The sequence below is a fragment of the Physeter macrocephalus genome, chromosome 4 (genome assembly GCF_002837175.3).
Source record: "Physeter macrocephalus isolate SW-GA chromosome 4, ASM283717v5, whole genome shotgun sequence".
NCBI classification, from domain to species: Eukaryota; Metazoa; Chordata; class Mammalia; order Artiodactyla; family Physeteridae; genus Physeter; species Physeter macrocephalus.
The window spans coordinates 77,527,180-77,548,964 of record NC_041217.1 but is presented as its reverse complement, the minus strand read 5'-3'; the positions used below and the strand labels follow the sequence as shown (position 1 = coordinate 77,548,964).

Sequence of the window (21,785 nt, the reverse complement as noted above, 5' to 3'; positions counted from 1 at the left end):
GGTTATCAATATTGTTTATCTTTGCAAATAACCAGCTTTGGGTTTAATTGATCTTTTCTATTGATTTCTTTGTCTCTATTTCATTTATTTCTGCTCTGATCTTTATGATTTTTTTTTCCTTCTGCTATCTTTGGGTTTTGTTTGATCTTCTTTCTCTGGTTGCTTTAGGTGTAAGGTTAGGTTGTTTATTTGATATTTTTCTTGTTTCCTGAGGTAAGATTGTACTGCTGTAAACTTCCCTCTTAGAACTGCTTTTGCTGCATCCCATAGGTTTTCGATCATCACGTTTTCGTTTTCATTTGTTTCTAGGTATTTTTTTTTTACCTTCCTCTTTGATTTCTTCAATGATCCATTGGTTGTTTAGAAGCATATTGTTTTGCCTCCACATGTTTGTGTTTTTTTAGTTTATTTTTTTCTTGTAGTTGATTTCTAATATCATAGTGTTGTGATTGGAAAAGATGCTTGATATGATTTCAATTTTCTTAAATTTATCAAGGTATGCTTTCTGGCTCAGCGTATGGTCAATTCTGGAGAATGTTGCATGTGCAATTGAGAAGAATGTGTATTCTGCTGCTTTTAGATGGAATGCTCTATAAATATCAATTCCATTTGGTCTAATGTGTCATTGAAGGCCTATGTTTCCTTATTGATTTTCTGTCTGGATGATCTGTCCATTGATGTAAGTGGGTTGTTAAAGTCCCCCAATATTATTGTGTTACTGTTGATTTTTCCTTTTATGGCTGTTAGCATTTGCCTTAAATATCGAGGTACTCCTATGTAGAGTGCATATATATGTACAATTGTTATATCTTCTTGGATTGATCTTTTGGTCATTATGCAGTGTCCTTCTTTTAGTCTTTGTTTTAAAGTCTATTTTGTCTGATATGAGTATTGCTACTCCAGCTTTCTTTTCATTCCATTTGCATGGAATATCTTTTTCCATCCCCTCACTTTTAGTCAGTATATGTCCCTAGATCTGAAGTGGGCCTCTTGTAGACAGCATATATATGGGTCTTGTTTTTGTATCAATTCAGCCAGTCTATGTCTTTTGGTTGGAGTATTTAATCCATTTACATTTAAGGTAATTACTGATATGTATGTTCTTGTTGCAGTTTTGTTAATTGTTTTGGATTTGTTTTTGCAGGTCTTTTTTCTTCCCTTCCTCTTTTGTTCTCATCTCTTGTGATTTGATGATTATCTTTAGTGTTGTGTTTGGATTGATTTTTTGTGTGTGTGCATGTATCAATTGTAGATTTTTGGTTTGCAGTTACCATGAGATTTTGAGATAGCAGTCCATATATATATATATATATATATATATATATATATATATATATATATATATACACACACACAAGATTTTTTTAAGTTGCTAGTCTCTTACTTTCAAATGCATTTCCAATATCCTACATCTGTACCCTCCTCTTCTCACAATTGCTGGTTTTGATATCACATTAGAGTGTGGATGATTTCCTACCTTTACAGTATGTTTGCCTTACCGGTGAGCTTTCCTGTTCATAATTTTCTTGTTTCTCATTGTGGCCTTTTCTTTTTGGCCTAGAGAAATTCCTTTAGCATTTGTTGTAAAGCTGGTTTGGCAGTGCTAAATTCTCTTAGCTTTTGTTTGTCTGTAAAGCTTTTAATTTCTTCATCAAATCTGAATGAGAACCTTGCTGGGTAGAGTATTCTTGGTTGTACGTTTTCCCCTTTCATCATTTTAAATATATTCTACCACTCCATTCTGGCCTGCAGAGTTTCTGCTCAAAAATCAGCTGATAACCTTATGGTGATTCTCTTGTATGTTATTTGTTGCTCTTCCCTTGTTGCTTTTAATATTTTTTCTTTGTCTTTAATTTTTCTCAGTTTGATTAATGTGTCTCGGCATGTTCCTCCTTTGGTTTATCCTCTGTGGGACTCTCTGCTCTTCCTGGACTTGGCTGACTGTTTTCTTTCCTATGTTAGGGAATTTTCAGCTATTATCTCTTCAAGTATTTTCTCAGGCCCTTTCTCTCTCTCTCTCTTTTCCTTCTGGGACCCCTATAATGTGAATGTTGGTGCATTTAATGTTGTCCCAGAGGTCTCTTAAAGTGTCCTCATTTCTTTTCATTCATTTTTCTTTATCCTGTTCCACAGCAGTGATTTCCACCATTCTGTCTTCCAGATCACTTATCTCTTCTTCTGCCTCATTTATTCTGCTATTGATTCCTTCTAGTGTATTTTTCATTTCAGTTATTGTATTGTTCAACTCTGTTTGTTTGTTCTTTAGTTCTTCTAGGTCTCTGTTAAACATTTCTATCTTCTCAATCTGTGCCTGCATTCTTTTTCTGTGATTTTGAATCATCTTTACTATCATTACTCTGAATTCTTTTTCAGGTAGATTGCCTGTCTCCATTTCACTTAGTTGTTCTTCTGGGGTTTTATCTTGTTCCTTCGTGTAGAACATATTTCTCTGCTTTCTCATTTTGTCTCACTTTCTGTGTTTGTCATCTCCTTTCCACAGGCTGCAGGATTGTAGTTCTTCTTGCTTCTGATGTCTGCCCCCTGGTGGGTGAGGTTGGTCCAGGGGCTTGTGCAGGCTTCCTGGTGGGAGTGACTGGTGCCTGCCCACTTGTGGGTGGAGTTGGGTCTTGTCCTTCTGGTGGGCAGGGCCAAGTCATGGGGTATGTTTAGAGGCAGCAGTGGACTTTGGACGACTTTATGCAGCCTGTCTGCTGATGGGTGGTGCTGTGTTCCCACCCTGTTGGTTGTTTGGCCTGAGGCATCCCAGCATTGGAGCCTGCAGGCTGTTGGTTGGGGCCAGGTCTCAGTGCCAAAATGGCAACCTCTAGGAGAGCTCATGCTGTTGAATATTCCCTGGGGCCTCCACCACCAGTGTTCTTGTCCCCACAGTGAGCCACAGCTGACTCCTGCCTCCTAAGGAGACCCTCCAAGACCTGCAGGTAGGTCTGGCCCAGGCTCCTATGGAGTCATTGCTTTGCCCTGGGTCCCAGTGCTCATGAAACCATTTTGCAGTCTCTAAGACTGGAGTCTCTGTTTTTCACAGTCCTGTGGAGATCCTACACTCAAGCCCCACTGGCCTTCAAAACCAAATGCTCTGGTAGCTCCTCCTCCCTATTACAGTACCCCAGGCTGGGGAGCCTGACATGGGGCTCAGAACTCTCACTCCTGTGGGAGGACCTCTGCAATATAATTATTTTCCAGTTTGTGGAAGTGGGTATGGGATTTGATTATATCATGAAAGCACCCGTCCTACCATCTCGTTGTGGCTTCTTCTTTGTCTTTGGATGCAGAATATCCTTTTTGTAGGTTCCAGTGTTTTTTGTTGATGGTTGTTCAGCAATTAGTTGTGATTTTGGTGTTTTCATGAGAGGAGGTGAGCTCAAGTCCTTCTACTCTGCCATCTTGTCCTGCACTCCTCTTCATTTATCCCATTTAGTGAGAATATTCATATAGCTCATTGCAGAAATATTAATGTGTTTGGTTAAGGCCTATGACCCTGATGCAACTGGGTGCATGTATTATATGGTATATGCATCATATAGCCTTGCTAAAAACCAAAACGAATTCTATCTTTTTAACTACATTTGGCTTCAATGTTTTTAGATGAGCAATTGTGGTCTTGTAGAATATTTCTTAGATCTCTTCATCCCCCAGTACATAGAAACAGGCTATGAATGGTGAGTGGAGGTAAAAAAAAACTAGAAGAAATTGAGAAGTCCAGTTAGTTATGATCCCTGGTCTGTGGTACCCCTCTCCCATTCTTACATGCTGCCCAAAGCCCTGATGCCTTCCTCCTCCTCTCCCTTTGATTCCTGAATGTGGAGGTCATCACATCTCCTTCTCCCTCAGCCCCTCCCCTTCTCTAGTTCAGTATTGATCTCCTGCCCTGGAAGACCCCGCTGTCTAGCCTGCAGGACTGATGTTAATAAGGTGAAATAATAGGCTTGACTTATCTGCCAATCAAATGCCCTCTAGATGGACGAGGGTCATTTGAGCATCCAGGTGAACTCCATGCTGGAGTGTATGCCATCTCAGTGTGCACCAGGCCCTGCATAGGAAAAGTGACATATCCATCACAGGTGTGTTCCTGGGACACTGAAATTACAGTGGGGTCATTGGCAGAAAGGAATGTCAGAGGAGTGTTCTGACAAATGCTTGGAAATACTTGGTTCAGTGCCACCAGACCCTCCATCCTCTCTCTGCTTTCAGCTTACACCTGGGATGCCTGTCACCAAGTCCCTTTGAGCAGTGACTTGAGCCACCTGGTGGCAGAGATCCGAGCTTTGAGAGGGCAGCTGGAGCAGAGCATTCAGGTGAACAACTGTCTGCAACTCCAGCTCGAGCAGCAGTTGGATGGTGGTGCCAGCAAAACCAGCCTCAGCCCCTCCTCTGTTAACCAGAAATTCCCCACCAACACTGACCCTGGAAACAAGCAGCTGCTCTTCCAAGGTAGGAAGGAAAAGGGAATCAGGAAGCCCTCAGCCAATGGGGAGGTCCCCAGGATGTCTACGGTGGAAGGGACAATCTCGCGTCTTCCACGCTCCTTAAGGTCAGGGTAAAATCGAAGATGCTTCAATACAGTACCTTGAGAGCATGGGATTTAGGGTCAGATCTGGCTCCAGATTCTGAGTTTGACACTTATATGTTGTTTGCCTTGTGTTTAAACTCCTCAGGTATTTAAGCCTTAGTTTCCTCATCTTTAACATGAGGATAATAATAATATACACTGTGCATAGTTATATGGAGCATTAAGTGAAATAATTTACAAGTGCCTGATGCAATAAGTGCTCACCAGTTAACAGCTGTATGTATTAATGCCTATTCTTTATATTTGCAGAGTGCTTTAAAATTTACTACGTTTTCAAATAAATTTTCAAATAATTTCATCAGAGCTAGGGTAGATTTTACTATCTCTGTATTTTACATGAGAAAACGTAGGCACTGAGACAATTAACTGACATGCTAAGGTTTATAGGCGTTAAGAGGCCAACCCAAGATTCGAAGCAGAAGTTTTGATCTGCTCTCTGTGTTCCTCCCACCTCACTATGCTCTGTCTCAGTGTTGCTTCTCTTTCCTCTCATGCTTTCCCCTCTCAGAGCCTCCCCACAGCACCAGCCAGGACTCATCTGAACTGGCTCAGTCACTCCTCCTTCTCATCATACAGCACAGAGGCCTGAGGTGGAAAGCAGGTTCTAAGCCACATTTGCCTGAGCAGGGTCATTTCTGTATCTTCGTGATATTTTCCAATTCCTCCCCTGGAGGATTGCTGCCTGGTCTCCAGTAGGGCATCTCAAAGTCTTATGGCTCCTATTCTTCTTATAATACTACATGCTTTCTAGTATGTCTCTTTCTTATACTACTACATATTTTCCAGCACTGACTCATCAGAATGGTGATTAGAGTGCTGAGTTTAATCGCCCATAAATCCATTCATTCTTTGATCAAATATTTTTAACATATATACTACATATATTTATGCATATTTATATTTAGTTAAAAAGCATTGTATTATCCGCCTGCCGATGCAGGGGACATGGGTTTGTGCCCCGGTCCGGGAAGATCCCACATGCCGCGGAGCGGCTGGGCCCGTGAGCCATGGCCACTGAGCCTGTGTGTCCGGAGCCTGTGCTCCGCAACAGGAGAGACCACAACAGTGAGACGCCCACGTACCACAAAAAAAAAAAATCATTGTATTAGACACACTGCATACAATATTATATTCAAATCAGGGGTTAGGAAAATATATCTAATAATTTTTCAAACTAGAAGTTGCTTTCTCATGGAATAGCATTCAATTACAGGAATATCTTGCTCCAAATTAAGTGGTGTGTTTGCCACTGGTTTTGACTGTGGTACATGGGCAATGATTATGTAAGAGGAGAGTCATGTTGCCTTAGATCTCCAGTAGTGAAGATAGGCTGTGCATGTGTTTCGGGAGCAGTATATTCCAGGGTTCCTAAAGTTGTGGTTATCTTTACTCCCTAGATTCAGTTGCCTCCCCTCCAGTTCGGGATGTGGGCATGAATTCTCCAATTCTGGTCTTCCCCAGCTCTTCTTCCACTGCTCATGGCTCAGAGACCACAACCTTCAATAGGACAAATGGTAAATAGGGCAACTACAGGACTCAGGGTCTAATGATGGAAAATGACTGAAGCAAGTAACCTTTGGTTCTCTATATGCACATTATCTGAATTTAGAGATTTTTCTCTGCATGTCCCATGGCCTTTAGCCCTACTCATTCCACCTCCTGTGGCTGCCTTTTTTGTCATTATTCATCCTCCTGTGGTTTTCCTATTGCTCTGGTATTTCTTCATTGCACTATAATCTCTTCCTTCTTGAAAGTGCTCTCTGTATCCAGCTTAATTTCCTTGTCTGTGTCTTCTCAACCCCCAAATTGAAAATTTTTAAAATTTGTCTTGAATATTTCATTTGTCAATAAGGATAAAATTTGCCTCCTGGCAATTTTATCATTATGAGATGATGTAAGAAAGATTATAAAAATATAGAACCCAGAATACCTATGGACTTCACACTTGTACTTTCCAAGATTGCCATTCTTGTTTCTGGCCTCTTTCACTATTTGATGTCCATTTTGGATTGAACTGAGGATGATTATGAATAACAGTAGATTCTGTGTTATTGTGGTTTTATTCTTCAGAGCTGGGTTTGGATGCTTCTCCAGTAATGAAGAACCCTCCCAAGCTGGAGGGTGATGCTACTGATGGCTCCTTTGCCAATAAGCATGGCCGCCATGTCATTGGCCACATTGATGACTACAGTGCCCTAAGACAGCAGATTGGGGAGGGCAGACTGCTGGTCAAGAAGATAGCATCGCTCATGAGATCAACCTGCAACTTCCCTGGCCTTGAAGCTCCAGGCACAGAGGTAATCACGTTCTAGCTCTTAGGTACACCTTTTCCTTAGGCCCTTTCTTCTTCTGATTTTAGCTTCTTCTCCATTTTTTTTTTTCCTGCTCCACATCTCCCATCAGCTGAGGACACATCTTCCATTTATATCCAGCTAGGCCTTTTATCTTCATCTGCTAATTTCACTACAAGCTCTGCTCTGTTCCAGATGTAGCTGACTTGCTATTTCCCCTCAGAACCACAGAAAAACATGTGCAGCATTGCTGTCCTCATCAGTAGAGCACATTAAGCGTCAACATACACACAATGCTGTACTGAGTACCCTTTGGCAGCTTATTATCTGCTAAAGTCATGCTGGCATATGACCATCTGTGGGCAGAATAAAATCACTTAACCAGTTGGCTGGAAAATGAGAATCTGCGTCCATATGGGCCAAATATGTGGAAGGGGTGAGGAGGGTGGCAGCCATGGAATTTCTCTGCTCACACTGAGCAAGGGGGGAGAGCAAGCAGCAAGGCTTCACACAGCCCTTCCCCAGGGAGACATCCAGGTACTAGCTGCTATGCTGTCTGAGCTACTGGAGATGCACAGGCATGCAGGGACAGCCCTGCCCCCAGGGGCCCCCCACAATAGAGAGGGATGCCGACACCTGAATAAATAAATATAACCAGGGGCTCCAGGCACAAGGTTACAAGTGCTCTGGGTGTGAGGGCATGAACCCAGAATCGGCTGTTATCCCAGGCAAGGAAAGTAACAGGTTCATGGTGGGGGGGTGCCAACAGGGGATATGTAAGTTCTCGGGGGAGAACATGACAGGTAAAGGGAGCGGTACCTCAGTCCTTCGAGCTACAAGTGGTGCAGCCCATTTGAAGCATAAGGTGTGATTTACGGAAGGACAAGGGGAGCCAGTGCAAAAATAGGGACCTTAGACTTTGGAGCATGAAGCAGGACTAGAAGCTAAAGAGTGTGGGGAAAGCTGGAATCAAATGAATTCTTGCAAATCGAGAGGTACCTGCTGAGGTCAGAGAACCTTGGCTTCCAGGTTAGAAAAGGATTTTACAGGTTTAAGCAGGCCTGTGTCTATGCCTCACGCACAAAGGAAGCTGAGGCCTACGCTCAGGAAAAAAAAAAGTGATCTCTCAGCCCCGGGGATGCCCATGGCTACCTCCCCCTTTTCGCAGGTGATGGGCAGTGAAGGCATCCACGAGCTCAGGAACAGCGCCAACGCCCTTCACCACCGACTGGAGGAGTCAGCCTCCCTCCTCACCATGTTCTGGCGAGCAGCCTTGCCAAGCTCCCACGGCCCTGCGCTGGACAGCAAAGCGGTAAGAAGACAGCATCCCCTACTGGTTCTGCCCCCAAATAAACTTCTGCTTCCTTGGCCAGCAGATCCTGAAGATCAGGAGCCGAATGGGCAGCTGGGACAAAGGGGACCTGAGGGGGGCGTCCGTGGAAGGAGACCTCTCCTCCGCGGTGGCTGCTTTCAGTGCAGGTCTGACTCCATCCCCTCTCCCGCCAGCCCTGACCCCCAGGATAAGTACTCAAAGAGCAGAAGGAAAGGACATGGAGGAGGCAGAGACACGAGAGCCCTGGTAACCCCTAAATGTGCCGTTTCTTTAACTTTCTGAAGTCTGGCTGCGCTGAAGTTCAGGGCCATGTTAAAACATCAACATCTCCTTTCCCTTCTTAGCCCACCCCCACCTCCAGGTCCACATAGGCAGGCAGGATCACAGAATGTCACCAGGAGTCACCCAGCCTCTTGTAGCCACCCCCTGGAATCCCAGAAAATCACTTACATCTGCGTCTCAGGGTCAGGCCTGGGGAGAGTCAGCCTCCCCCAGGTGCTCTCAGATCTCAGACTGCTTTCTGGTTGGTGACCTTGGATAGGCAGGTTTCAGGATCCCTCCCAGGGGTTCCAACTCCAGACTAAGATCACTGACACTTTAGGGGCCCCAATTATGTTAATTCCAAGGAGGGAACATTTTGCTGTCTTGTGGTTGGCAGATATATTTACAAACTTACTGTCTCAGGCCAGCCCCGTCTCCCCAGGCGTGATATCCAGGCATAAAATGCCTAACGACCAAGTCTTACTTGTGATGCCCAAGTGGTATAACTATGTCAGCATGAAATCTGAGCTCTTGTTCACAGCTGGGAGTTTCAGTGTGGCCTGGAGTCAGGTTCTCTGCAGCAACGGGAGTGTAGCCTGTGCTAATCTGCACGGGGGCTTCCAGGTCCTCAGTGTTGCCACCTCATGGCCCATCCTGAGCCATCACCTGCTGGAGGGATTGAGAGGCTTTAATGAGGGAAATCTGCTCCAAAAATACTTGCGAAGATTGTAGAATCCTCTTTGGAGTTGGAAAGAGCCACAAAACACAGGGTGCTTTAGGCCTTCTGACCATTGACAGAGAGCCTGTTTTTCTTCCCAGGGAGAGTGCATGAAAAGGGAGCTTCTGGAACTGAGAACCAAACTGTCCAAACAGGAGAGTCTCCTTCGGAGCACAGCTGAGCATCTGAAGGCCGCCAACCAACAGAAGGAGAGCATGGAACAGTTTATCTTCAGCCAGTGTGGGTGCCCCCAGCCCGGGAATGGGACAGGAAATGGGGGTCCTTCTGGGTCGCCACCTGTGCTGTGAGTGCACAGACACCAGAGAGGTTAGGGGACGGGGGAGACTGATGTGACGTCTCTAAACCTCCTGTGCCATCAGTAATCATGGAGGCAGAGGAGGGGACACGGGGTCGGGGGGCAGCAGGAGACCCCGAGCTGAGTGTCCAGAAAGACAAGCTTTAGAACACAAACCCAACACAAGCGTGGGCCCACTGGTAATTTCTGCCTTGGGGGCTGCTTTCTTGTTTCAGTGAGCAGGACACACGATGTTTTGAAGAAGGCAAGGACGAATTTGGAGGTAAGGAAACTACTGCACCAGTCGGAGCCATAGAGCCCGCCCCAAACTTATCACCGTCTGTCGTCAGAGTGTGCAGGTGATCCTTGACCTGCTCTGACCTTCCAGGAGGAGATGTCTGGTCCATCTGTGGGAGCTCAGGTCCTCATGAGCATCCCTCTAGATTCCATCCTCATCAGCCCTCCACCCCAATCAGCAACCTCCCCTGACCTCTCGGTTGACCCTTACTTTGTCATCATCTTCTCTCCTTACTCCAATTCTGTCTCCTTTATGCCAGGTCGGGAGTGGGGAGAAATGCAGTTCAGTTGATTCTCGAGGTCAGAGGACATATGGGGTCTGCCTCTGAAGGAGCTTTCAGTAAAGGGATACTGAGGCCAGTCAGGTGTTCTGGGGTTTCCTATAACATTATATGAAAAAATAATGGAAAGATGCAACCTAATAAGTTGATTTCACTGCACACTATTGGGCTGAAAACAGCAATTTGATTTTGATATCTCTTTTTCTTTAAGCAACAACACAAAAGAAAATCCTTAGGTCTTATTGATCTGAAAGAGAATTTGGTAATAAGTAAAAACTGAAACTTAAAGGGAAAGATATTATCTCTATGGCAGACCTTCTCTACTTTTATTTAAAACACTAACACATTCTCTAGCAACCGCTTTGATGAAAAACTTGAGGTCTTAGAAATGGCCTAAAAATCAAAAACTAAACCTTTTACCTTGGACTTCAAAGCTTTGCCATAAGCAATTAAGCACATTCCTAGGAATGTTCCTAAATTGTAACCTAAGAGAATGTTGACCCCCACAGTATGAATATGGGTTGGGCCATAATTTAACTCTGTTTTGTTTGTTTGTTTGTTTTGCTAATTTCTTCTGTTTTTCTCTGATGATTCCTCTCTTTCCTGAGCCTTTTTAGAAGAACACTTACAAGATTGCCTCTGTAAAACCTTATTCCTGCCTCAGCAAAGGTAACCCAACAGCCTCTCATACCTGCTGGCTTCCCCAGATTGGAAGTATCCTTCCCACTTCCCCTAGGCCACTGGAAAGGGCCCAAGGCCTGGGATCTAATCCCAGCCTTGTCACTAAGTGGCTGAGTGGCTTTGGCTGGCCCCAGTCTCTGTGAGCCTGCTGACCCTCATCTGTAAGAGGGGGCACTAGAGTTAGATGATCTCTGAGGTCCCTGCTGACCTGGCCCCTCCCTCTCCTCATCAAGTAAACAGAACATAAATTTAACAGGGGGACCTCCCTGCAAAATAGCCTCTCCTTCTTACAACAGGGTGTTTCTATATGTGCCTGTTTCATACTAAGCACTTCTTTTCCTGGGAAATCACAAAAGCCATCCTTTTGCTCCAAAGTGAATTGGAGAGTGAACTGACCCCTGAAGAGGGAATGGTAGGATCCAGCCACCTGGTGTGCAGTGGCTTTGAGCGGAAATATGACCACGGGAGGTGGTGGGAAGCTTTTCCTCGAACCTGGTGGCCCCAGTTGCTCCTCCAGACCTCAGCGCATCCCCTCAGCTCATCCTCGTGACAGGCTCTCAGCGTGCTCCTGTCTTCTGTCACTACTCAGCACTCTCTCCAGCCTCAGTTAGCCACCAGCAGGGCCTGATAATGGACTCTTACTTTGTGTTATTTTCGTCTGCAGGTGAAATCCCTAAGGGCTCTGCCATGCACTCCAGTCCTGTGACCCTTGCCTTCCAGGAGCCAAGCAAGAAGCGAAGCCACCAGAGGTCCTTAAAACAGCAGGAAGGGTGGGCCTGCCCCCCTTCTTTGCAGCTCCCAGTCTGCTGAGGAGGATCTGGGTCTCACTCCTCCACACCTGCTGGAGGGTCTGGAAGGAGTCAGAGATGTGGCCTGGTGGGGCAAGGCGAAAGGCAGAGGGTCTCTCCTGCAGTTGAGGAATAACCAGCCAAGGTCCACTGGACCCAGCACTAAGCAAAACAGGCATAGTTTGTAGAATACCTTGTGGCACTGCTTCTGAACGCCCCAGGGGCTTGGGAACCAGCAACAGCACATTTCTCGCCTCATCCTCCGAGGGTCAACTCAGGGGAAATAGGACCTGCTTCCTAGCCATGGAGCATATGGTCCCCACGCTGGAGCTCCACGGCAGATCTAAAAGCACAGGAGTGAGAAGTGGCATCCTGCAGGACAGTGTTGGCACACCTAACCTGGGCCAGTGAGCTGGGTCACAGTCAGTCAGGCTGGGGATTGGTCTACACTGCAGCACCTGAGTTATTTGAATCCACGTGGTGAGAGCAGTGATTCCAAGATGCCATATCATGCTTAGCCTAGACCTCCTATTTCTATTCTATTATGATCTCCAAAAAGTGTACTGCCCTTACTCTAAATATGCTGTCCCATTTTGTCATCCCAACTTCTCTCTGGGAACTAGGGACTAATGGCCACACCAAGCCCATTGAAAGTCTTGTGTAAAGCAAATCAGTGATCATTTTTAAGTGACATGTGAGCTACTGCCAGTTGCTAAAGCCTAGTCTGTGTCTTCACAGTGCTTTAGAATGTGTGTATGTGTGTATAAATGTATGATATATATTTATATATGTTGCTATAGCAATATGTTGAAGGCTAACATAACTGGTGGATAGGGTCAGTGGGAGGAAATGAAACAGTCTTTTGGTGGCTATTAAAGCAAAATATGTATAAAGAAATAAAGTTTTCTTCACCTGCTTAGTTTCTAATTTCTATACCAGTCCTCAGGGTGAGTGTGTAAAAACAGGAAAGACAGACTCATTAAAAAGCTAACTGTCCAAAGCAGAATCAAAATGGTGGAGTAGGTGGATATGGAGCTCCTCTCCCCAAAAGACATATCAAAAATACATCTACATGTGGAGCACTTCTCCTTGAAAAGTGGAAGAACTCCTGTAAACCAAAGCTGCAAGAAAGATCTACATGTAATTAATTGGGTAGGAAGGGGAAAAAAAAGAAGACTTGGGTCAGCACCTGGGCTCCTTGGTGGGATCTGCAAGGAGAAGGTCCACAAGTGTAGACCCTTGCCCTGGGGAGTGAGCAGGTTGAGTCACAATATGGGCATCCCAGTCCTGGGGTCCTGCACGGAGTTGCCAGGCCCCCTAGCCTCTTGGGAAATCTGCTGAGACAGAAGGGTTGGAGAAGACTAGGCTCTACTCACCAGCAGTGCATGCTGGCTTGCTGACAATCAGGGCAGAGAGTGTTGCACTGGGAGCAGCCCCCTTGCTGTATTTCCCAGTCCAAAGGGGCAAATGCCCTGGCCCCACTCACTCCACACCACAACCTGGCACAAAATCCTGCCAGAGACTAGATCTAGTCATGCAGAGCCAGACCAGGACATCTGGGGTGTGATCTAGGAGTAGCCTCAGATGCCATAGTCAGCAAGGGCTCAGGGCAACAGGTGTAAATGCAGCAAACATTAGTGTGTGTCCATGGTGGCACAACAAGAGTGTGCAAGGGCCAAGCAATGAATCTTGAGCAGACAGGCCCTGGGAGAGGATATGATCTAGCTAGGCAGAAACAGCCCAGAGGGCCTGGGGTGTGGTCCAGCTGGGGCTGCACCGGCCATTGTGAGCATGCTTAGGAGTACGCAGTGGTTTGTCTTCCAGCTCAGCACTAGATCTGGGGCAGACAGGTCCTGGGTGAGGTCTGCCACAGAGGCAGCCCAGATCTCAGGTGGCAACGCAGCCACCTCAGTCCCTGCAGCCACAACCCCCCAACCTCCAGACCCAGCCCACTCCATGCCACAGTCTTACACTAGATCTGGGATAAACACAATGGGGACACAATCTTGGGCTGCCTCTGAATGGAGCTGTAGATGCCTACACAGGTGGAGCATAGGTCCTCTGTAACCACACAGGCCTCACTTTCTTCAGCAGTCACCTCCTTTGGGGCAGGGCATGTACTCAAGGACAACAGAAGCTGATCAAACCAACCCTCAAGGCTTCTACTCCAACTGGGGAGCACACCCTGCCCCTGACAGGGCCATGACATGGAGTAGAGAGGGACCCCCCACCTCACATCCAGCACAGGCTCTAGATACTACACCACAATCTACACCCTGCTATCAAGGGGATAATGGCCAGCACACACTGAGAAAAGGCATGGCTGGCATTCATCCTGAAACTAGCCCTCACACCAAAAATATTAGACTCATGGAAGCTACACAGGGACACTCCCAAATAAACACAGCCATTCAAGATCACAGTAGATAACTGTTTCTCCTAAAATCATAGAGACAGAGAAATTTAAGTAAAATGAAAAGGAAGAGGATCTACTCCCAATTAAAAGAACAAGAGAATTCTCCTGAAAGAACAAATAATGAAACAGACCTCACCAGTCTACTAGACCTGGAGTTCAAAAAGGAGGTAATAAACTCAAGATAAGAAAAGCTATTTATGACAAACCCACAGCCAATATAATAGTCAATGGTGAAAAGCCGAAAGCCTTCCCACTAAAATCTGGAACAAGACAAGGATGCCCACTAACCTCTTCTATTCAACATAGTATTAGAAGCCCTAGCCACAGCAATCAGACAAGAAAAAGAAATAAAAGGTATTCAGATTGGAAGGGAAGATGTAAAATTGTCATTATATGCAGATGATATGATACTATATATAGAAAACCCTAAAGACTCCACACAAAAACTACTAGAACTGATAAACATATTCAGCAAGTTAGCAGGATACAAGATTAACATACAGAAATTGGTTGCATTTCTTTATACCAACAATGAAATATCAGAAAGGGAATACATAAAAAACTATACCTTTTAAAATCACAACACAAAAAACAAACTACTTAGGAATAAACCTCACCAAGGAGGTGAAAGACTTCTACTCTGAGAACTATAAAACATTAATAAAGTAAATTGAAGATGATTCAAAGAAATGAAAAGATATCCCATGCTCTCTGATTGGAAGAATTAATATTGTTAAAATGGCCATACTACCCAAGCAGATTTAATGCGATCCCTATCAAATTACCCATGACATTTTTCCACATAATTAGGACAAATAATCCTAATATTTATATGGAACCACAAAAGACCCAGAAGTGTGAAAGCAACTCTGAGGAAAAAGAACAAAGCTAGAAGCATAACCCTCCCAGACTTCAGACAATACTACAAACTGACAGTAATCAAAACTGCATGGTATTGGCACAAAAACAGACACATGGATCAATGGAACAAAATAGAGAGCCCAGAAATAAACCCACACACACCCATGGTCAATTAATCTTTGACAAAGGAGGCAGGAATATACAATGGGAAGAAGACAGTCTCTTCAGAAAGCAGTGCTGGGAAAGTTGGACAGCTGCATGTAAATCAATGAAGTTAGAACACACAAAAATAAACTCAAAACGCCTTAAAGACTTAAACATAACACCATAACACTCCTAGAATAGAACATAGGCAAAACATTCTCTGACATAAATCGTACCAATGTTTTCTTACGTCAGTCTCCCAATAGAACTAAAAACAAAACCAAATGGGACCTAATCAAACTTACAAGCTTTTGCACAGCAAAGGAAACCATATACAAAATGAAAGGGCAACCTACAGAATGGGAGAAAATATTTGCAAACAATGCAACTGACATGGGCTTAACTTCCAAAATATACAAACAGCTCCTATAATTCAATAATGAAAAAACAAATAACCCAATCAAAAAATGGGCATAAGATCTTAATAGACATTTCTCCTAAGAAGACATACAGATGGCCAATAAGCACATGAAAAAATACTCAACACTGCTGATTATTAGGGAAATGCAAATCAAAACTACAATGTGGTACCACCTCACACCAATCAGAATGGCCATCATTAAAAAGTCTACCAATAACAAATGCTGGAGAGGGTGTGGAGAAAAGGGAACCCTCTTACACTGTTGGTGGAAATGTAAGTTGGTGCAGCCACTATGGAGAACAGTATGGAGGTTCCTTAGAAAACTAAAAATAGGATTACCATATGATCCAGCAATTCCACTCCTGGACATATATCTGGACAAAACTACAACTCAAAAAGATACAGGCACCCCTATGTTCATAGCAGCACTATTCTCAATAGCCAAGATATGGAAAAAACTTAAATGTCCATTGACAGATGAATGGATAAAGAAGATGTGATGTACACACACACACACTGGAATACTACTCAGCCATAAAAAAGAACAAAATAATGTCATTTGCAGCAACATGGATGCAACTAGAGATGATCATACTAAGTGAAGTAAGTCAGGAAGAGAAAGACAAATACCATATGATACCACTTATATGTGGAATCTAAAATATGACACAAATGAACATATCTATGGAACAGACTCATGGACATAGAGAACAGACTGGTGGTTGCCAAGGGGGAGGGGGTTGGTGGAGGTACAGAGTGGAAGGTTGAGGTTAGAGATGTAAGCTTTTACATGTAGAATGGATAAACGACAAAGTCCTACTGTATAGCCCAGAGAACTATATTCAATATCCTATTATAAACCATAATGGAAAAGAATATATAAAAAAGAATGTATATCTATGTATAACAATCACTTTGCTGTACAGCAGTAATTAACACAACATTGTAAATCAACTATACTTCAATAAAAAAGGAGGCAATAAAAATGCTAACTGAATTTTAAAAAATTATCACCAGAAATGCAGGTCACTGTAACAAGGACCTAGAAACTACAAAGATAAACCAATCAAAAACAGACAATTCAATTGCCGAGATAAAAATCCAATCTAGAAGCAATGAATAGCAGACTAAATGACATAGAAGAATGAATAAGTGATCTGGAAGATAGAGTAATGGAAATCAACCAATCAGAAAAGGAGACAGAAAGACAGAAAAAAAAAGTGAAGGCAACATACAAGATCTATGGGACAATAGGAAACGTGCCAACCTTCACATAATAGGGATACCAGAAGGAGAAGAAAGAGAAAAGGGGATTGAAAATGTATTTGAAGAAATTACTGCTTAAAATTTTCCAAACCTAAGAAGGAAACAGAAATCCAGATACAGAAAGCACTGAGGATCCCAAACAAGATGAACCCAAACAGATTCACATCAAGACATATCATACTTAAAATGGCAAAAGTTAAAGAGAGGATTCTAAATGCAGCAAGAGTAAAACAAAGAGTCAGTTACAAGGGAACCTCCATAAGGCTGTCAGATGATTTCTCTATAAGAACTTTGCAGGCCAGCATAATATATTCAAAGTCCATAAAGGGAAAAACCTTCAACCTAGGATACTATACCCAGCAAAATTATCATTTAGTATAGACAGAGAGATAAAGAGTTTCTCAAGCAAGTAAAAACTAAAAGAATTCAGCAATATTGAACTTATCCCAAAAGGAATACTGAAGGGTCTTCTCTAAATAGAAAAGAAGTAAGAATCTATAGAAAAGGAAAATCACAATAGGAAAGGTATATATAAAAGGACTGAAGATCACTTAAATAAGCCAGTAGAGATTTAAATTTTTTTAATTGTAAAAATAATTATAAATAAAAATCACAGTAAGAAAATAAGCACAAAGATGTAAAATAGGACATCAAAGTCACAAAATATTGGGGAGGGGATTATAAAAATGTAGATCTTTTAGAATGTATTTGAACTAGTATGATTTCCAGTTTAAAGCAAGTAGATATAGTTATGGGTCAACATACTTGAAAACCAGGGTAACCACAAATAAAAAATATACAATAGATTCACAAAAATTATAAGAAAGGAACTCAAGCATACTATAAAAGAAAATCGTCAAACCACAAAGGAAAAACCAAAAGAAGACATGAACAAAGGACTACAAAAACAAAGGAAAAACATGGATTAAAATGGCAATAAGTACATAACTATTAATAATAACTGTCAATGGACTAAAAGCTCCAATGAAAAGACAGAGTGGCAGATTGGATTAAAAAAAAAAGAACTACAATATGCTGCCTATGAAAGACACTTGAGGGTGAAAGACACGTAGACTAAAAGTAAGGGAATGGAAAAAGATATTTCCATGCAAATAGAAACAACAAGAAAGTGGGGGTAGAAAAACTCATATGAGACACAATAAACTTTAAAACAAAGTCCATAAAAAATGACAAAGAAGGATACTATATGATGATAATGGGATCAATACTAGAAGATATTTCACTCGTTAACATATATGCACCCAATATAGGAGCACCTAAATACATAAAATAAATACTAACAGACATAAAGGGAGAAATTGACAGGAATACAATAACAGTAGAAACTTTTTACACTCCATTGACGTCAATGGACAGATCTTCCAGACAAAATCAATCAAGCAACAGAGGTCCTAAATGACACAATAGACCAGTTGGAGTTAACTGATATCTACAGGACACTACTTCCAAAAACCCCAGAATACACATTCTTTTCAATTGTGTGAGGAACGTTCTCTGGGATAGATCACATACTAGGTCACAAAACAAGTCTCGACAAATTTAAGAGGATAGAAATTATTTCAAGCATCTTTTCCGACCACAAGGGTATGAAACTAGAAATCAATCACAGAAAGAAAAATGGGAAAAGGATAAACACATGGAGACTAAGCAACACACTACTAAAAATCCAATGGGTGAATGATGAAATCAAAAGAAGAAATTAAAAAAATCTTGAAACAAATGAAAATGAAAACAAAACCTTTCAAAAATCTATGGGATGCAGCAAAAGCAGTTCTAAGAGGGAAATTCATAATGATACGGGCCTCACTCAAGAAACATAAAAAATTATCAAACAACCTAACCTAAACTCCTAAAAGAATTAGAACAAGAAGAACGAAAAAAACCCAAAGTCAGCAGAAGGAAGGAAATAATAAAGGTCAGAGAGGAAATAGAGATTAAAAACAAAATGACTAAAACCAAGAGCTGGTTCTTTGAAAAGATAAACAAAATCAACAAATCTCTAGTCAGGCTCACCAAGAAGAAAAGAGAAAGGACTCAAATAAAAAATAAGAAATAAAAGAGGAGAAATAATAACTGATAACACATAAAAACAAAAAATCATAAGAGAATACTATGAACAGTTGTATGCTAAAACCTAAAAGAAATGGACAAGATTCTAGAAGTGCACGGCCTGCCAAAACTGAGTCAAGAACAAACATAATTTGAAGAGACAAATCACTATAAGTGAAATGGAATCTGTAATTTTAAAAAATTCCCTGCAAACAGAAGTCCAAGACTGAACAGCTTTACTGGGAATTCTTCCAAACATACAAAGGAAAACTTATAACTATCCTTCTGAAATTATTCCAAAAGATTGAAGGCGAGGGAACACTCCCAAATTCATTCTACAAAGGCACTATCACCCTGATACCAAAACCAGATAAAGACACTACAAAAAATAAAATTACTCAGAATTCCCTGGTGGTCCAGTGGTTAGAACTCCATGCTTTCATTGCCGAGGGCATGAGTTCAATCCCTGGTTGGGGAACTAATATCCCACAAGTCATGCAGCATGGCAAAAAAAAAAAAAAAAGATGAATATAGATGCAAAAATCCTCAACAAAATATAGCAAACTGAATCCAACAACACATGAAAAGGATCATACACCACAATCAATATGGATTCATTCCAGGGTTGCAAGGATGGTTCAGCATATGCAAATCAATGTGATACACCACATAAACAAAAAAGACAAAAACTCATAATCATCTCAATAGATTCAGAAAAATCATTTGACAAAATTCAGCATCCATTCATGAAAAAAACTCACCAAAGTGGGTATAGAGGGAACATACCTCAACATAATAAAAAACCAGTTATGTCAAACTCATGGCCAACCTAATACCAAATGGGGAAAAGCTGAAAGCCTTCCCACTAAATTCAGGAACAAGACAAAGAGGCCTACTCTCACCACTTCTATTCAACATAGTATTGGAAGTCCTAGCAACAGCAATCAGACAAGAAAAAGAAATAAAATATATCCAAATTGGAAGGGAAGAGATAAAACTGTCAGTATTTGTAGACGTCTATATAGAGATCCCAAAAGACTCCACAAACTATAAGAACTAATAAATGAATTCAGCAAGGCAACAGGATACAGGATTAATATACAGAAATTTGTTGCATTTCTTTATACTAACAATGAAATATCAGAAAGAGAAAGTAAAAAACAAAATCTCATTTAAAATCCTGTCCAAAAAAGAAAGAAAACCTAGGAATAAACTTAACCAAGGTGGTGAAAGACCTATACACTGAAAACTGTAAACACTGATTAAGGAAACTGAATATGATTCAAAGAAAAGGAAAGCTATCCCATGATCTTGGATTAGAAGAATTAATATCATCAAAATCACCATGCTACCCAAAGCAATTCTACAGATTTAAAGCAATCCCTATCAAAATACCCATGACATTTTTAACAGAACTAGAACAAATAATCCTAAAATTTATATGGAACCACAAAAGGCCCAGAATTGCCAAAACAATCCTGAAGAAAAAGAACAGAAGTGGCATAACCCTCCCAGACTTCAGACAATACTACAAAGCTACAGTAATCAAAACAGCATGGTATTAGCACAAAAACAAATATAGAGATCAATGGAACAGAGTAGAGAACCGAGAAATAAACCCACACACCTACAGTCAATTAATCTTCAACAAAGGAGGCAAGAATATACAATGGAGAAAAGACAGTCTCTTCAATAAGGTTTGAGAAAGCTGGACAGCCTCATGTAAACTGGTGAAGTTAGACTGCTCCCTCACACTGTATACAAAAACAAACTCAAAATGGATTAAAGACCTAAATATAAGCCATGACATCATAAAACTCCTAGAAGAAACCATAGACAAAACATTCTCAGACATCTATCGTAGCAATATTTTCTTAGATCAGTCTCCCAAGGCAAAAGAAATAAAAGCAAAAATAAACCAATGAGACCTAGTTAAACTTAAATGCTTTTGCACAGCAAAGGAAACCATCAACAAAATGAAAGACAACCTATAGAATGGGAGAAAATATTTGCAAACAACGTGACTGACAAGGAGTTAATATCCAAAATATACAAACAGCTCATACAACTCGATATTGAAGGACCCAATCAAAAAAATGGACAAAAGACTTAAATGGACATTTGTCTAAAGAAGAAATACAGATGGCCAATAAACACATGAAAAGATGCTCAGCATTGCTAATTATTAGAGAAATGCAAATCAAAGCACAAGAGGGAAGAGATATGGGAACATAGGTATATGTATAACTGATTCACTTTGTTGTAAAGCAGAAACTAACACACCATTGTAAAGCAATTATACTCCAATAAAGATGTTAAAAAAAAAAAACTACAATGAGGTACCACCTCACACCAATAAGAATGACTATCATCAAAAAGTCTACAAATAATAAATACTGGAGTGGGTGTGGAGAAAGGGAACCCTCATAAACTGTTAGAGGGAATGTAAAATGATGCAACCACTATGGAAAACAGTCTGGAGGTTCCTAAAAAAATAAAAATAGAGCTACCATATGATCCAGCAATCCCATTCCTGGGCATACATCTGGAGAAAAACATACTTTGAAAAGAAACATGTATTCCAATGTTCATTGCAACACTGTTTACAATAACCAAGACATGGAAACAACCCAAGTGCCCATCAGCAGACAATTAGCTTAAGAAGATATAGTATATATATATACAGTGGAATATTATTCAGCAATAAAAATAATGAAATATTGCCATTTGCAGGAATATGGATGGACCTAGAGAATATTATACTTAGTGAAATAGGTCAGACAAAGACATATTATATGATATCACTTATATGTGGAATCTAACAAATTATACAAATGAATCTATTTACAAAACAGAAACTGACTCACAGACATAGAAAAGAAACTTATGGTTACATAAAAGAAAAGGGAAGAGGGGAGGGATAAATAAGGAGTATAAGATTAACAGATATGGGCTTCCCTGGTGGCGCAGTGGTTGAGAGTCCGCCTGCTGATGCAGGGGACACGGGTTCGTGCCCCGGTCCGGGAAGATCCCACATGCTGCGGAGCGGCTGGGCCTGTGAGCCATGGCCGCTG

The 21,785-nt window shown here is 41.7% G+C and overlaps 1 protein-coding gene across 19 annotated transcripts in view; it reads left to right on the top strand.

Annotated features, from left to right (window-relative positions):
- PDE4DIP (phosphodiesterase 4D interacting protein) overlaps positions 1 to 12,469 on the top strand; it is a 232,836-nt gene extending 220,367 nt beyond the window's left edge. For 12 of the 19 annotated variants that reach the window (XM_028488945.2, XM_028488930.2, XM_028488937.2 and 9 more), the window contains 8 exons: positions 4,210 to 4,449; positions 5,986 to 6,102; positions 6,659 to 6,885; positions 8,048 to 8,191; positions 9,293 to 9,431; positions 9,723 to 9,769; positions 10,682 to 10,733; positions 11,410 to 12,469. In XM_028488945.2, the coding sequence (XP_028344746.1) occupies positions 4,210 to 4,449; positions 5,986 to 6,102; positions 6,659 to 6,885; positions 8,048 to 8,191; positions 9,293 to 9,431; positions 9,723 to 9,769; positions 10,682 to 10,733; positions 11,410 to 11,555 (1,112 nt within the window). In that variant the 3' untranslated portion in view covers positions 11,556 to 12,469. Of the gene's footprint in view, positions 1 to 4,209; positions 4,450 to 5,985; positions 6,103 to 6,658; positions 6,886 to 8,047; positions 8,192 to 9,292; positions 9,432 to 9,722; positions 9,770 to 10,672; positions 10,734 to 11,409 lie in introns of those variants that run through there. The other 7 variants (XM_028488936.2, XM_028488926.2, XM_055084368.1 and 4 more) reach the window with 4 other exon arrangements.
- The last annotated feature ends 9,316 nt before the right edge of the window (positions 12,470 to 21,785 follow it).